Source organism: Rhinatrema bivittatum, chromosome 6 (assembly GCF_901001135.1).
Source record: "Rhinatrema bivittatum chromosome 6, aRhiBiv1.1, whole genome shotgun sequence".
NCBI classification, from domain to species: Eukaryota; Metazoa; Chordata; class Amphibia; order Gymnophiona; family Rhinatrematidae; genus Rhinatrema; species Rhinatrema bivittatum.
Window position 1 is genome coordinate 238,352,859 of NC_042620.1, and position 15,479 is coordinate 238,368,337.

General features: G+C 42.0%; 1 protein-coding gene across 1 annotated transcript in view; it reads right to left on the reverse strand.

The window, feature by feature from the left end:
* Positions 1-14,966, reverse strand: part of HPRT1 (hypoxanthine phosphoribosyltransferase 1) — a 112,297-nt gene extending 97,331 nt beyond the window's left edge. Inside the window, exon 1 of the mRNA XM_029606660.1 lies at positions 14,759-14,966. Within this exon, the coding sequence (XP_029462520.1) occupies positions 14,759-14,779 (21 nt within the window). The 5' untranslated portion in view covers positions 14,780-14,966. The remainder of the gene's footprint in view (positions 1-14,758) is intronic.
* Between the last annotated feature and the right edge of the window lie 513 nt (positions 14,967-15,479).

Sequence of the window (15,479 nt, forward strand, 5' to 3'; positions counted from 1 at the left end):
GTTGGAAGACTAACAAATGAAGTGAAGGAATAAAGACCTTTTTGGATTATGTACTGATTTTGCATTATGTACTTTATTTTTTTATAAAATGTATTTTTAATTTATTGCAAGCCACTTTGGGCACACCACTGGGTTTGATAAGGAAGTGTATAACTATAATAGAAAATACATTCTTAATTGATATGCTGAGTACAATATAGAATTTCTTTCCTCATTTATGTGTAGATTTGTTTTTTTCTGAATGCTTTAAATTATAAATAATAAAAAAAGAAAGAATGAAAGCAGCCTGCACAGTCAGATAGAACACAATGACAGGGAAATTGACTGCCTGCACTGAGCAATATCAAACAGGAAGACCAGAGTTCAATTTCCAGCTTACTCCAAGAGCTATCCAAGATTAGGAGTGCTGCATAGTGACATTCATAGCAAAGGCTACCCCCAAGCATTGTCCTTACTGTGACTTAATAAAAGACCAAGTCCAAGCATAGAAGAAGCATTGAAGTTACTGCCACAAAAGATTGCAATTGAGTGTTCTACACATCAGGAAAAGTGAAGTTATGGAGACTGTGCATGGTGACAAACTGAAAGGTCATGTTGAGGGAGATAGAAAAATGCACTTTTCATCTACCAGTTTTGTTTCACAGCTCCTTAACTGAGGGGAAAAAAAGTCAGTGGCAGAAAATGATCTGAGAAAAAAAAAAAAAGAGAGACACCTCTCCCCTACACTTAAAAGTTTAGTCCTGGGGGAATTCTGCACTACTGCGGAGTGCAGAATTTGCGCAGAATTCCCCACGTGCGCAAAATTGCCATTTTCTTCGCAGAGTTTGGAAATTCTGCGCAGAAAATGGCAGAGACCCTAGCATGCCGCAAACGGAGTGCACAAGATGCGCTACGCTGGCAGCGAAGATGAAGGCCCCCGTTGCCACGGGACATGCGCCATTCGTGGCAAAAATGAAAGCCCCCATGTGCTGCGAACGGAGTTTGCTCCGCTCCAGTTGAAGATGAAGATCCCGGTGAGAGTGAATGTGTGCGAAAAGGGAGGAGGTGAGAGGGGAGGTTGAGAGAGCAGGGAGGGGGTGTGAGAAACAGCAGTGGAATGAGCAGGAGGGGGTGAAAGAGCATGGGAGGTGGGGGGGGGGGGATGCTTGGGTGCCAGAGAGAGGGAGCCTATATGAGATTGTGAAGGAATGTGTATGTGTGTGAGAGATTGGGAGCTGGTGTGTATGAAAAAGGGATTGTGTGTATGTGAGGGTACTAGCCTGTGTGTGAGAGAGCTTGTGTGAAGGGCTGCGTGAGAAGAGACATAGGTAGCCTGTGTGAGGATGTATGTGTGAGAGAGAAAGGGAGCTTGTGTGGGTGTGTATGCAAGAGAGAGGGCCCTGTATGAGGGAATGTGTGTGTGCGCGAGTGTGAGGGAGCCTGTATGTGTACTAGAGAGAGGGAGCATGTGTGTGAGAGAGGGAGGGACAGAGGGAGCCTGTGTGAAGGGCAATACTGAGAATGGGGTCAAACTCTGGGACTGGCGATAGAGTGGAAGGGGTTGAGCCTATAGCTGGAGGGGAGAGATACTGGCAGGTGGAAGAGTTGGGGCCTGAGAGGGCAAAGTGGCCAGGGGAGTAGGAAGAGCGAGTGGAAGGGACACTCTTACAGTGAATTTCTAGGGAAATTCTGCTCAAAATATTTAAAATTCTGCCTCTAAGTAATAACTATTTTCTGTATTAATTTAAAATGTAATTGCTTAAAGATTGTCATGTAAATTGTGTTATTTTGACCAATATAAAGTTTGCAGAATTTTAAGTTTTTGTGCGCAGAATTCCTTCAGGAGTAAAAGTTGTTTCCTGTAACAACCAATAGAAACTTATCTCAGGCCCCAAGATGGGAGTAACCCAGTAATCTGTTGCCTGCTAGAGACCAGACAACCACAAAACCATTGAACTGCTTAATTCACTACTTTTTGTGCAAGGTGATTACTATACATTTTGTTATATCATTCAGTCCATCTCTCCCAAAAGAAATGCAAGATCATATCATGTAAAATAATATTGCACAAGTAGCATATTAATTTCCCCATTTGCAAAAAATGTTACCAAAATGTGTTTTCAAATGAACACAATGTAACCAACTTTATTAAAAATAATACTGCTGTCTTATAGAGTGGTTTAATGATTGTAGATAAAGCTAGACCTTTAAATATGGCAAATGAGGGCCTCACTCAGGATAATGTCTCAGATGAGTTTGTTTTACATACAGAAACCTAATAAGGTGAAAAAGTATGGGGGGAATTACATTCAATTCCCATATGTTATCCAATAATACATTACATAAATGAGAGTCAATATTTGTTTGTATATTTTATTATATACAAATGAAGTGTTAATGGTGAAGATAAGGTTTTATTGTATGAATGAGTGTGAGTGTGTTGTGTGTGATGTAATTTGTTGATATTGTATAGTTTTGTATGTAAAATATTTTGTATGCAAAAATTTGATAATAAATATTGACTCATTTATGTGATGTGTTATTTGTTTTACATACACCATGATAGGTGTGTGTAAAACAAAATCTGGTTAGGGAAACCCGAGAGTACCTGTGCCGAAACGAGGAGGTTTCCGATTCCAACGTGGGCACTTTGAGAGACACCTTGCCTCAGAGGACTCCGAGGACCTGAAAAGCAGGCGTGCCGCCGCCACACACCAAAGGGGCACGCCCCTTCTGAATTTTTTCTCCCCAGTGTTAACATGGGGAAGAAAAGGAAGGGGAAGATAGTGTCAGCTGCAGCAACTTCAACTCCAACTTCAGTTCTGGAGACCATATCTCCAAAGGGACAGAGACAGGATGGAGGCGGTCCAGAGAAGGGCGACCAAAAAGATGGATGGTCTTCATAAAATGACTTACGAGGAGAGACGGAAGAACATAAATATGTATACCCTGGAGGAGAGGAGGAGCAGGGTGATATGATACTGACTTTCATATACTTGAAAGGTTTTAATGATCCATGGTAAACAACAAACTTTTTCTGTTGGAAAAAAAATCAGTAGAACTAGGGTCACGATTTGAAACTCCAGGGAGGAAGACTCAGAACCAATATCAGGAAGTATTTCTTCATGGAGAGGGTGGTGGATGCCTGGAATGCCCTTCCGGAGGAAGTGGTGAAGACTAAAATTGTGAAGGATTTTAAAGGGGCATTGGATAAACACTGTGGATCCATAAAGGCTAGAAGATGGGAATGAAGAGAAAAGCCATGGGAGTGGCTTGCTGGAATGGAAGCTACTACCTGGTGATTACTACCCTTACTCAATAAGCCTTTACACGGTTAATGCAACTCCAACATTGCTCTCTGCTTCAACGGCAAGGGGAAATGTGGAAAAGAGGATTTGCATTCAGACAAAACCAACAAGGACTGAACTACACAGTCTGGGTAAATAAATAAGCGTGGGGGTAGCTTGCTTACTGCAGCGGTTACTACTCTAAATCAATTAAGCCTAATACTTCACTTTGAATGCATATACAGTGTTGCTTTCTGCTTCTATGGCAGGGAGAAATGTGGAAAAGAGGATTTACATTCAGACAACATCCAACAAGGCATGGATCTGTGCAGTCTGGATAAACAAGCATCGGGGTAACTTGCTTGATGCGGCGGTTACTACCCGTAACCAATAAGCCTTATGCTCACCTTTGATGCAACTCCAACATTACTCTCTGCATCAATGGCGGGGGGGGGTGGCAGGAAATTTGAATCGAACAGTTACCAAAAAGGGCCCTAAACTTGGTGGACGGTGAAACAGATAAGTATGGGAAAATAAGTGTGGAAGCTTGCTGGGCAGACTGGATGGGCCGATTGGTCTTTTTCTGCCATCATTTCTATGTTTCAGGTCCGATGGTAAGAGCTAATTCAACACTGCAGGAACTGAGAATTGAGTTAGCAGGGATTTCATTATCCCCGGAAGCACGTTCTCCACTACCCATGCCACAGGCAACGACAGGTGTTTCTATACTTGGACTGAGTGATGTTCATAACATTTCAAGTGGGACGGGTTATAATGATACCTCAGGTTTTCAAGGTGTATTGCCTTATGCCAATCATGAAGTTCTTCCAGCTGGGGAGCAACGGAACCCAAATACTGAGCCTTCATCAGAAGATACCCCCCAACTTATTCCACAGCCTGTGAATTTTGATTGTGCAAAAGAGGATCCCTTGGTGGAAGTGCAAGGAGAACCGTTAGAAGTGTCACTTAAGGACATTTGGAGAGTAATTACAGGATAGATAGTGTTTTAACAAATTCTGTAAAGCAGTTATCTTTATCTACAGAAAAAGCATCCCTTAAATGTTTAGAGCTTGAGAGGAGATCTTTAAAATTGGAAAACGAAGTTAAACTGCAATCTGGGGCTATAGCCAGCTTACAGCAAACATATGTTGCCTCAATTAAAGATAAGTTAATTACCCATCAAAAATATGAAGCTTTGGAAAATTGTTTAAGATCTAATAATTTACGACTTTTGAATTTCCCAGTAACTTTATTCCTTTCAGGAATTGAGTTAAGAAATATGTAACTGAGAATTTGCAATTCACAAATGAGAAATTATTTTTTATTTCAAATTCTTACTATATGCCTACGTAATAAGAAAAGGATGGTAAGATTTCTACCTTACCTTGTCTTCGGTGCTTCCCGGTTTCGTCCCGGAAGGTCTCTGGCTGTGGGGGGGGAGGGCAAATACCTTCACCGCCACGCTCGAGGGTGCACCTGCTGCCTCTCAGCCGCGCCCGAGGATCAGGGGCTAGGTCCTCGCCGCGATTCGGCCGCCGGACCGAGGCTTACCTCCGAGGGACCACGGAAATCACCTCGGGAATCTCAACAGGGGGAGGGACCCGAGGGTATCACCGCAGGAGAGCGGGGCTCATCTTCAGGTAGGTTTCTTCTTTAAAATTTGGTTTTCTAACACTGTGAGAGTGTGCAGATAGTCCCTAACTGCTATGGAGATGGAAAATACTGAAGAGCTGCACTTCCTGCAGGGGGTATATTTACTAGGGTTGACGTCAGATTGAAATCCGATCCGTCTCCAACTGCTAGCAGGAGTACACTATACCCATTGGTCCTGAATCCATCTGCTACACGCTAGGAAATTCCTCCTTTTTGCAATCTGAAGAAATACAAACTAGGGCCACCTTTGTGGTCACATTTGTATTAAAATCAGATAAAAATGTATTCTTTCGCCAATACTCTAAATATAAGCAGTTAAATTTTTGTGGCCAGAAGGTACAGATATTTCCGGATGTTTCGAAAGAAACTCAAATGAGAAGAAAACAGTTTCTATCCTTGAAACCTGGTGTATTAGATTTAGAAGCACTTTTTTTTAATTGAAATTTCCTTGCAAATGAGTTATTTCATTTCAGAATAACAAGTTTATTTTTCTTGACCCAGCAGATCTTGAAAGGTTTATTAATGATAAAAGAAATCCTGTGTAATGATTGTGGCATGGTTGTTTGTCCCGGCACAGTAAAACTTTTTGTATACTATTGGTAGACTTTTCCTAAAGTATCCTCCTGGATGTGGGCTTGTGTATGATTATCTTCTGTAATTTTGTATTATTGTTATTTTCTTATGTTATTTCTTTGATAATGATACTTTACCAGTCACCATTGCTGTTAAGTATGATGTGAAAAGCTTAATTTAAAAAGTAAATTTAAAAAAAAAAAATCTGATTGACTGACAGATGAGACAGCAAGTGGTGGTAAATGGCACTCTCTCAGAGGAGAGAAAGATAAGAATGCCTCAAGGATCGGTTCCAGGGCCAGTTCTGTTCAATACCTTTGTGAGCAACATAGCAGAACTGTTAGAAGGAAAATCTGTCTCTTTGTGGATGATACTAAGATGTGTAACAGAGTGGACATACCTGGAGTAGAGAGAATGAAGAGTGACCCAAGAAAGTTCAAGGAGTAGTCAAACGTTTGGCAGCAGGGATTCTATGCCAAGAAATGCAGTCCATGCACCCTAGGTGCAGAAACGCAAAGGATCGCTATTGTGATGGGGAGTGAAATATTGATATGCACAGATTGGGAGTGAGATCCCAGGATGACAGTGTTTGATGACCTGAATGCAGCGAAGCAGTGTGACAAGGTAGTGGCTAAAACTAGAAGGATGCTGGACTGCACAGAAAGAGACATGATCAGCAGGAAAGAGGTGATAATACCCCTAATACAGGTTCTTGGTGAGGCCTCACTTGGAGTACTGTGTTCATTTCTGGAGACCGCATCTCGAAAAGGATAGGCAGGATGGAAGCAGACCAGAGAAAGGAAACGAAAATGATGTACTGGAAGACTTATGAGATGAGAGTGAAGGACCTAAATATGTATGCCTTGAAGAAGAGGAGGAATAAGGGAGATAAGATACAGACTTAAGTACCTGAAAGGCATTAATGATGCATACGAATCAAACCTTTTCCAATGAAAATAAAGCAGTAGAACGAAGGGACATAATAGGAAGCTCTAAGGGGGTAAAGAACAACATCAGGAAATATTTCTTCAAGGAAAGGGTGATGGATGCATGGAATGCCCTCCCAGGAGAGATAGTGAAGACAAGAATGGTAAAGGAATTCAAAAGGGCATGGGATAAGGACATCTAATAGTTAAAAGGTGGAAATGAAGAAAAGGGGTAGGCTCCGCAGAATGGCAGTTCATACCCTAGGCAAAAATGGGTAGAATAGATGGACCACTTGTGTCTTTTATTTGCCATCACTTACTATGTTAGGTACACTCTCAATCTCTCAAATTTATTTTGATTTGATTTCCCATTTCATCAGCTCAACTCAAATTGGAGTGCAATTCATAAACTGATTGTTCCAATTTACAAACACCAGTCCCTACTGCAGTATAATAATCAACCCAATCTCAATGCCACAACAATAATACTTGCATTGTGAAAAGGAGAGCTTCCTTCTGGAGCTCATAGGGTTATAATATGTACAGGCAACATATCAAGATAGAACTTGCAAGCTCTTTCTAATCAAGCCAGTGACACCCAATACAACTGGGACTATTTCCATATCTTTCTGTCTCATTTTCCTAGTCTGAGTGCATCTCTTAGTACTTGATAATCTTCTGTCTCTCCTTATATTTAAACATTTTATATACAGTCATTCCATGTAATGATCACAACGGTTTACAGGATAACATTCATAGCTATTAATAGACAACTCTTGACAGTTTACATAAGTAGTATTCATAGGCAGGGATTAACATCTCCCAAATGAAATGAATTGTTCCAATACAAAATAAATTGCTTACTAAAGATCTAAGACTTAAGGCAAGTAATACAGGAAAATAATATAACAAATATCACATAATAGTCTGCACATTGTTTTAATATTTTTACGTTCTCTCATTGTTTTATTCCTCATGCTTCAATTAATATCTCGTCTATCTTGTTATTGTAGCTCTTTACACTCTGATGTTTTTAAGTTAGGTTATATGCATTTCTGAATAGCCATTTTTTTAGCTCGCATTTAAATCTCTTTCTATCTGGTATCACACAACATCTCAGGTAGAAAATTCCAAAGCTTTGGACCTGCTATGGAAAACACACGATCTCTTACTTGAGTCAGATGTGTACTCCGTATAGTGGATATATTGTGATTTTAGTGTTCACTGAGGTGTGTATAGTTGTAATGTCACGCTGATCATACCAGTATTACTAGAATGAATGATTCTGAATATTAACATTAATACTTTAATAGATTTGGGATTGCATAGGCAGCCAATGCAGCGAGATCACCAACAGTGTAATGTGATCAAATTTCCTGGTTCCTAATAAAAGTCTAGCTATAAACCTCTCCCCTATAGCGGGAGGGGAAAAAAATAACTCCACCTCTCAGCTGTGTGTTTAGGGCCAGACACATGTAAAGGGTCTCTCAGGGATGGGGAGGAGAGGCTAGAGCAGAGAATAGAACAGTAAGTGATAACATAAAATTCATGTAGCTACAGCAAGTATTGCATATAAAATCAGTGCATGCAGTTACAGAGCACATTAAGAATTCTTATACTCAATAGCAAACACAGACAAATAGCATTATAGTAAAAAAGGAAAGGAGATTTTATTAACATTGAAAAGTGTGGAAAATCAGATTGCAGGATATAAAAGAACAATCACTAGCCCTACTCTGTATCTCAGTTCAATTCACTTGCAAAATACTTCAAACTCCCACTTAAATTCTGATTGGATAAGAAATTGATCCTGTTCTTGTGATGCTGTAGCATACAAAAGTTGCTTTTCACCAGACATCTCTGTTTACAATGCTATTTTTGTATATTTTCTCCTTTACTACAGCAGCAGATTTTCTGGCATCAAGTTTTTTTAATCAGTCTCCTATAGGTGGTGCTGCTTCAGGCTGCCAAACCAGCTCTCCCCAGAGTCGAGGCACATTCTCTTCCTATACGATGTGTATGCTGTTTCTGGCATTTGGTAAAGTCACAAAAGTCACACAACTGAATTCTTTTTCTTACAGTGCACTGCTGTAATTTCTGGAGACCAAGTTTCAAATCAAACTACCTTCACTATTGTTTGTGCAAACCAAAAGCAAGTGGTTAGTTTTCCTTTTAAGAGGCACACAGTTCATTCCCCTATGCAGCCTCTTCCATCATGCCTACTTTGTCTATTGTAATAACAAAGACGTTCTACTGACAAATAACTACAAACAGCACTTAGCCTTGAATTGCCTGCGGTGCAAAAGAAATGTGATTTATAGGCAAATAATCTATATAACAAATATCATATAAATGGTGCTTGTGAGCTCTTGACCTATTTTTTTTTTTTTTTTTTTAATCATTCCATCTTTTTGTTTCACAAATCTGTTTTTCTAAGTGGTACTCACCATCCCGCCTAGAAAAAGGATGCCAGTACAAATGGAAGATTTCATGTAGACAGCCTCCCCCCCTCTACCGTTTGCTTGTGGACTGAGGTTTACAGCAGTAATACAAGAACAGGATTCACAACTTTAAGCTACAAAAGCAAGAACAGTATTTTGCCTCTCTTTCCAGGCCAATGCAATACTGGCGCGCAATAAACGGGCGCTCATGATTGAGCGTCCGCCCTCTTAATGCGCGCCGATCCACTTCTCCAGGGCGCCCGATTTAATATTTTAAATCAGCTCCCGCGGTAAAAAGGAGGCACTAAGGAAACTTTTGCGTCCCTAGCGCCTCCTCGGCATCGGGAATCCAGGAGAGGTGCCTGTGCGCAGGTTAGGAAATCTGACGCCTGTAAAATTGAGCATCCCTTTTCCTAACCTGACTGCCGGCACGCTTTTTTTTTTTTTAGGGTTCTCCTTTTTCGCTTCCTCTAACTTTATAATCGCCATGAAATTAAATCAGAGGAACTACTTTTTGGGCTCCTCAAGAATTAAAGCCTGCTCCGGGACAGGCGTTAATTTTTGAGGGTAAAAATGTGCAGTCGTACATGTTTTTTTCTTTTTTTTGCATTGGAGGGAAATAGCTAATAGCCTCATCAACATGAATTTACATGCGATGAGCTCTATTAGCTACGCACTCGGTTGGACGCGCTAACTCCCATTTTGCATCAGGGGTTATGAACACGGGTGTCAAGCCATGCGTTGCAGCCAGCGCACAGTATTGCATTGGCCTGATTGGATGCACGAAACATTACTAAACCCCCCCCCCCCCCAAAAAAAACCAAAACTTTACTTTCATGATCTCTCCTACAAGAGGATTTAAAATAAATGTGTAAATCATAACTAAAAATGGGATACAAATTTCCTTTTGCCCTTGCTCAACCAACTGACTGTAACAGTGTCTCACTTTGCTTAACATGGGGATTTATTAATGAGGACTGTTCGCTGGGTGATCGCATAATGTGCTGAGAATCCGTCCTTCGTTAAGAGTCCCTTTCTGTTTTGTAGCCTGCCCCATAGACTTCCAGCACAAAGACGTTAAGATGCACAACTATGCCGTGCAAGCCTGAAAAGGGAAATCTTTGAGTCACAATATCCATAATACTGCAGATTGTTCTTTATGTCAAGGTTAGGAACATATTGCTAACTCCAATAGGGGCAATGTGTGTCAACAAGACAATCAAGGGGAAGTCACCTAGTAGCTGCATGAGGATGAATTTTAGACAGGAAAAAAAGAAATAAGCCCTACAATTTTGAAATCCATGAGAGAAAATTCAGTGAAAGTCAGAGGGACCGATGCAATATCATGCGTGCTCATTTTCCTCCTGTCATGGGGGTCTGAAGTTATACTTAAATGAGCTGTCGCGTTAAAAAGGACAAGCTAGGGAAAATTGTGCGTCCTTAGCGCTCAAATGCATTGGGCACCCAGGAGACTTGACTGTGCGCCCATAAGAAAAACGAAGATAATTTACATGCACAATATACATGCGGCGAAATTGGCATGTAGCATGTAGATTGTGCCACCAGAAACATTTTTTTTAATCGAGCCCTACCATTTTTCCTTAAATTTTAATCACCATAAGCAGTAGATCTTAAGTATTGCAAGGATACAAATTAAGAGGAACCACAGAGAGCAGTATTCTTTGTTTTTTCATGTGCCCTTGACTTGCATATGATTTAACGCCACCCCAGAGCTAGCGTTAAATTTGTTGGGTTAAAAAGGGTGCATTGGGCAACCGACGATTTTCTGCAGCGCAAGGTAATGGCTAATAGCCTCATCTATATGGAATTTACATGTGATGAGTGCTATTAGCTAGGCATTTTTTGGGTGCGCATTTTGGATGCACTAATCCCCTTATTGCATCGGGTGTTATTCTAGCACGTCCAAAACGTGCTTCCAACAGAGGGTAAACCTGTGCGCTAAGCTGGGCACACTTTATTGTATCGGCCCCAGAGTGAGGCTCATCTTACACAACAAGACCTGATTTTCGGGCCATAGCAAGGTCTATAAGAACAGCCCACCAACGACCGGGGAGACAGGCGCTTTGACAGGCAAACTACCACCACCACAATGCAGAAAATCCCAAAACAGAAAGATCTGCTTTAGGATCCACCTGAAATATATAAATAAAATAGCATGATTTTTTTTAAATAATCTGCTCAATCCAAAAATCTGGGTGGAGCACAATAAAACATTATAATAAAAAATAAAAACTTGCTACAATCTAAAAATAAAAGTAACAATACAAAAATCTTTGTTAAAATACAAAAATCCTAATTGCATATAGAGACACTTCTGAAAAAAAGAAACCAAACAATTCCAAACACACAGCTGAAATAAGCCTGCAGTTGGGTCTGCTTGAAAGATATCCCCTTTAAATGAGGGAACACAGGGGGTTTGGTTCTAATGCCTTGTAATGTTTTCCAGTCAAAGTGCAGAATATTAAGTGTTTAATAAATTCAAAATCAATTTACAGAATATTAACAGGGTTTGAAAAATTCCTCCAGGACTTTCTAGCACTCACCATGTACTTCCGCTATCACCCACAAAAATTTAGGGAGGGAGAGAGTTTTTGGGGGAGTGGCAGTACATATTAGTACACACGTCTCCCCCCCCCCCCCCCTTTTTCCCACTCTCTCTCTATCCTGCTGGGTCCCCTGAACAGTGGTTGAAAATGCCACTGCCTCTTCACCAAAAAAAAAAAAAATACACTAACCGCAGGCAAGCACAGTTTTCAAATCCTATGCATAAGACCTATTCAGTTTTAGGATACAGCTATGTGTTTCACACTTTTCATATTGTTTTATCAGAGAAAGCAGAAGTCTGCATTAGAAATATTTAAATGTATGCTTTTCTAGGTGGATGACAGCTCAGCGCTGTGCGTGACCATCATGTCTTTCACTCCCAAGGTCAGCTAGGGCTGAACTGCTGATGAGCAAGTCTCTGTCATCGTGCAAAAACAATATCTAGAGGCCAGATTTAGGAGCAATTGATTAAAGGGTTCATGAAGGGTGCCCTGGTGCCTGTCCCCAGGTGAGGGACTATCATAAATATTATTATTATATACTAGTTGTAAAAGCCCATCCAAGGACAGGGGAATACTATGAAGTGTAGGAAGAGCGTAATTCTAATGTTTGGTAGTAGAGAGTGCAGGCTGAGTTCTGGTATACTGTGTGATAGCAGATAGGGGCCTGGACAATTCAGAGGGAGAGAGGGGCAGAGCTGAAGAGTTCAGCTAGTCTGAGGAGGGAGCTTAGTTTTCATGTGGTAGTAAACAGTGGATTGGACAATATAGAAAGAGAGGGGCATAGCTGGAGAGTACAGTGAGAGAAAGGAGTGGAGCTCAATTTCCATAGTCAGAGGGGCAGACAGTGTTGCCAGATGGGCAGTTTTCATGCCCAGCTGGGCTATTTTTTCCAAGCGTGTGTAGGAAATGTTTTCATTTTTTTGGCTGCGGAATTTTGGGCTACTTTTTTTTTTTTTTTTTAACTTGTGCATCTTTTGGAAAGGGAGCAGAGTGGGCGGGGCATAAGGCCTTAAAGCAGGAAGTGCTTGCCTTTCCCCTAATGTGTTACAAGCTACTGCACGAGACACAGGCGGTGACGGTACAGTGTCGACACTGGCACGAATCTGGTGAGAAACGGGTGAGAGCAAGGTTGGGCCTTCTGGGGTATTTTTCCCTTATTCTCCTTCCTTTAGCCACACTATTGCAAAAAATAAGAATTTATATATGTGTATTTACACATGTATAATCTGTTACAAAAAAAAAGACAATCCCTTACAAGCTTCAAGTTCCTGCAAGATGCGTGAGCGAGAAAAGAGGCAAGGGTGTCCAGTCTGACAGCTCCTATTGAGAAAAGGTATAACAAAGATTTTGTTTTGTTTTTTTTACAAAAAGGAAAAGAGTAAACAGCTCAGGAAGGCTTTTTTTGGCAGGGGGGGTTATCTAGGACTCTACTGCCTTTGCATGGTGACCCTTCACTGTATTACATTTTGGAATTGGCCCCTGAGCTGTGGACCGCAGTTGTTGCTGGGGTCCCCTAGAAAGCAGCAAAAGAGATAGAAGAATCTGCTGAGAGCCCCCCTCCCCCGCATGAGATCAAACTATAAGGCCAAGTAAGGCTATCTGCAAAAACTGCCACCCCCCCCCCCCCCCAAGCAGGACAAGGGTGAGATTTGGGCAGAAGTAGATCAGTAGCTCAGCTCTGCTTGTTCCCTCAAAGTGAACACCAATGATGGTTTTAAGGAATTGGAGGGGGGGGGGGGTTCTAGGGTGGAGGGGCCACTAGCCAATGTAATTTTTTAAGAGCTGGTGGGTGGAAGGCTCATATTGATTGACTTTTATACTTTCCTATCAATCTTTTTTAACTTGTTTATTCAGATTGTTAATGTTGTAAACTTGCGTGCACGCAATGCAGGATTATGTGTACAATCATGCATAATAAAAATTATTTTTGCAACTTCAGAGTTTTGGGCTACTTTTGAGCTAGATTTGGTGACTGATTGGGCTCTAAAAATGTTTGGCATCTGGCAACCCTGGGGGCCGAGCTGGTGAGGGAAAGAAGCGGAACTCAATTTGCATACCAGCAATGCAGGGGAAAGGCAACTTTCTTTGTTATGAGTTAGAAAATTATCAACACATGCTTATTGGAAGCAAGTGGACAACAATACATTTTTTAAATAACTAAACAGAGGTGAGAGAGGATATAAAAATAAAAAGGAGAAACATCCACAGGTAGTTGTGAATGAAAGCTCATAGCATGGTCGCTCAAGGGAGGCTGGTCATGAATAAGCTGGAAGCACAAAGGAACAGTTACAACTACCAAACACTGTCTTGGATAAGCCACATCACGAGGCCCCTTCTCCAAAGAACTTCTGAAGATATGTGAACAGTCAAGGTGACTTGTTCACGAGGAGGGGATCCGAAACGACTCTGCCAACCAGAAGGTAGCACTCCAACACATTCACCTTTATCTGACCAATAAACTGGCTTCTCCAGGCCCACGTTTATAATAACAATAATTTATATTCTGGCTAAGAAATTACTACAGGAGTCTAATCTTTTTAGATAGCAAGCAATCATACACTTTTACTTTATCATCACCCTCTCATTTTGAAATGAGAAGCAAGTTGACGTGCTTCCCTCCAGACGGCCAGGCTTTTAACCAGGAAACTTTATTAGCATGACAAAGTATGTGGGAAGCGATTAGATCATTTGTATGCCACTTTGATGTGGATGGAAAGGCAGAATATTTAAGCAATATGTAAAAGTGATTCAAATAAAAGGAATAATGGAAATATTTATATAATAGAGATAACAGAAAAGTAAAATTACAGGATATAAAAAGGAGTGCACTGGCTTTTCCAGTCGAAAGGTGAAGGGCGCAAAAGAAACGCAAAGTGGTTTTGTACTCTTTACTGAAAATCAAGGGCTGCTCTTCATTTTATGTGCGACCATGGTTTGGGGATTATTTTTTTTTTTTTTTGCAATGGGCGCCAAAAAAAAATATCTCCCGCTAGCATTGCGATGGCGCGCACTGTCCCTCAGTGGGTGGACCTCGTCCTGTTCCCCTGTGAGCCTTTTTTTTTCTTTTTTTTTTACTATCAACAGCGCCGCCAACGGAGCCCCCCCTCATCCTAAGGGAGGCGGGCAAGTGCCAGTAGAGCTCGTGTCCCAGGGTCAGGCCACCGTCCTCCCGAGCCCCCAACCAGCGCCACTACCACCCCGGAGCCGGCGACAGGCAGGCCATGTGCGCTCCGCACGTAGGCAGCTTCCCGGCCTCCGGTGCACACCGAGGGAACTAGAGGCCCCCCCTGCACGAAGGAGGTACCTCCAACAGCCGCCGCGACGCCTCTTACCACGATGCAGGGGCTCGCCATGGCTCTGTCCGCTGCGGCTCCTGCAGAAGCGACGCGAGGCTGCGAGTCCGAGTCCGACTCCTCCACCCGACAACAACAAATCACTCCGGTGGCGGCCGGCGCAAGCTCCGCCCTCTTCTCCACCTCCTTCTCCTCCCCCTCCCGCAGCGAGAACTATGGCCGGGGACGGGAGGCGCGTGCTGGTCGTGCACCGCTCGCGCCCTTCGCTCTGTGCCTGTTACTCCTATGGCTTCCCGCCCCCTACCCCCTTCCTTCCTGGTAGAGTGGCAAAGCCCGGCTGACATCATCTGTATACATCGACAACATTGCTGCTGCCGCCGCCGCCTGACCTCTTTCATCCCCTCAAACATCAACCTATGTCCCGAACAGGCGACAAGAGCAGCAGCACTCTAGGGTTTGCGTGGAGCATGAAAGCACCTGTCACAGGGCTAACACACAATCTGAGGGGAAGAGAGAGGGATGAAATAGAGGCTCTTACGAGAAGATGCTAAAACTACCTAACAGAGATGAATTTCCCTTTGACTTTTCTATTAAACGACAGGAGAGAAAAATCACATCTGATGAAAAGGTAGCAGCAAAGTCACCATAGAGGAGATAGGGGTTGGAGCCAGGGTTACAGCTCCCAGTCGAAAGTTTTTGGCATGGATTGGGAAATGTAAATGTTTTACAGAAATTTGAAGAAATTGTATTTTTCAAAAAA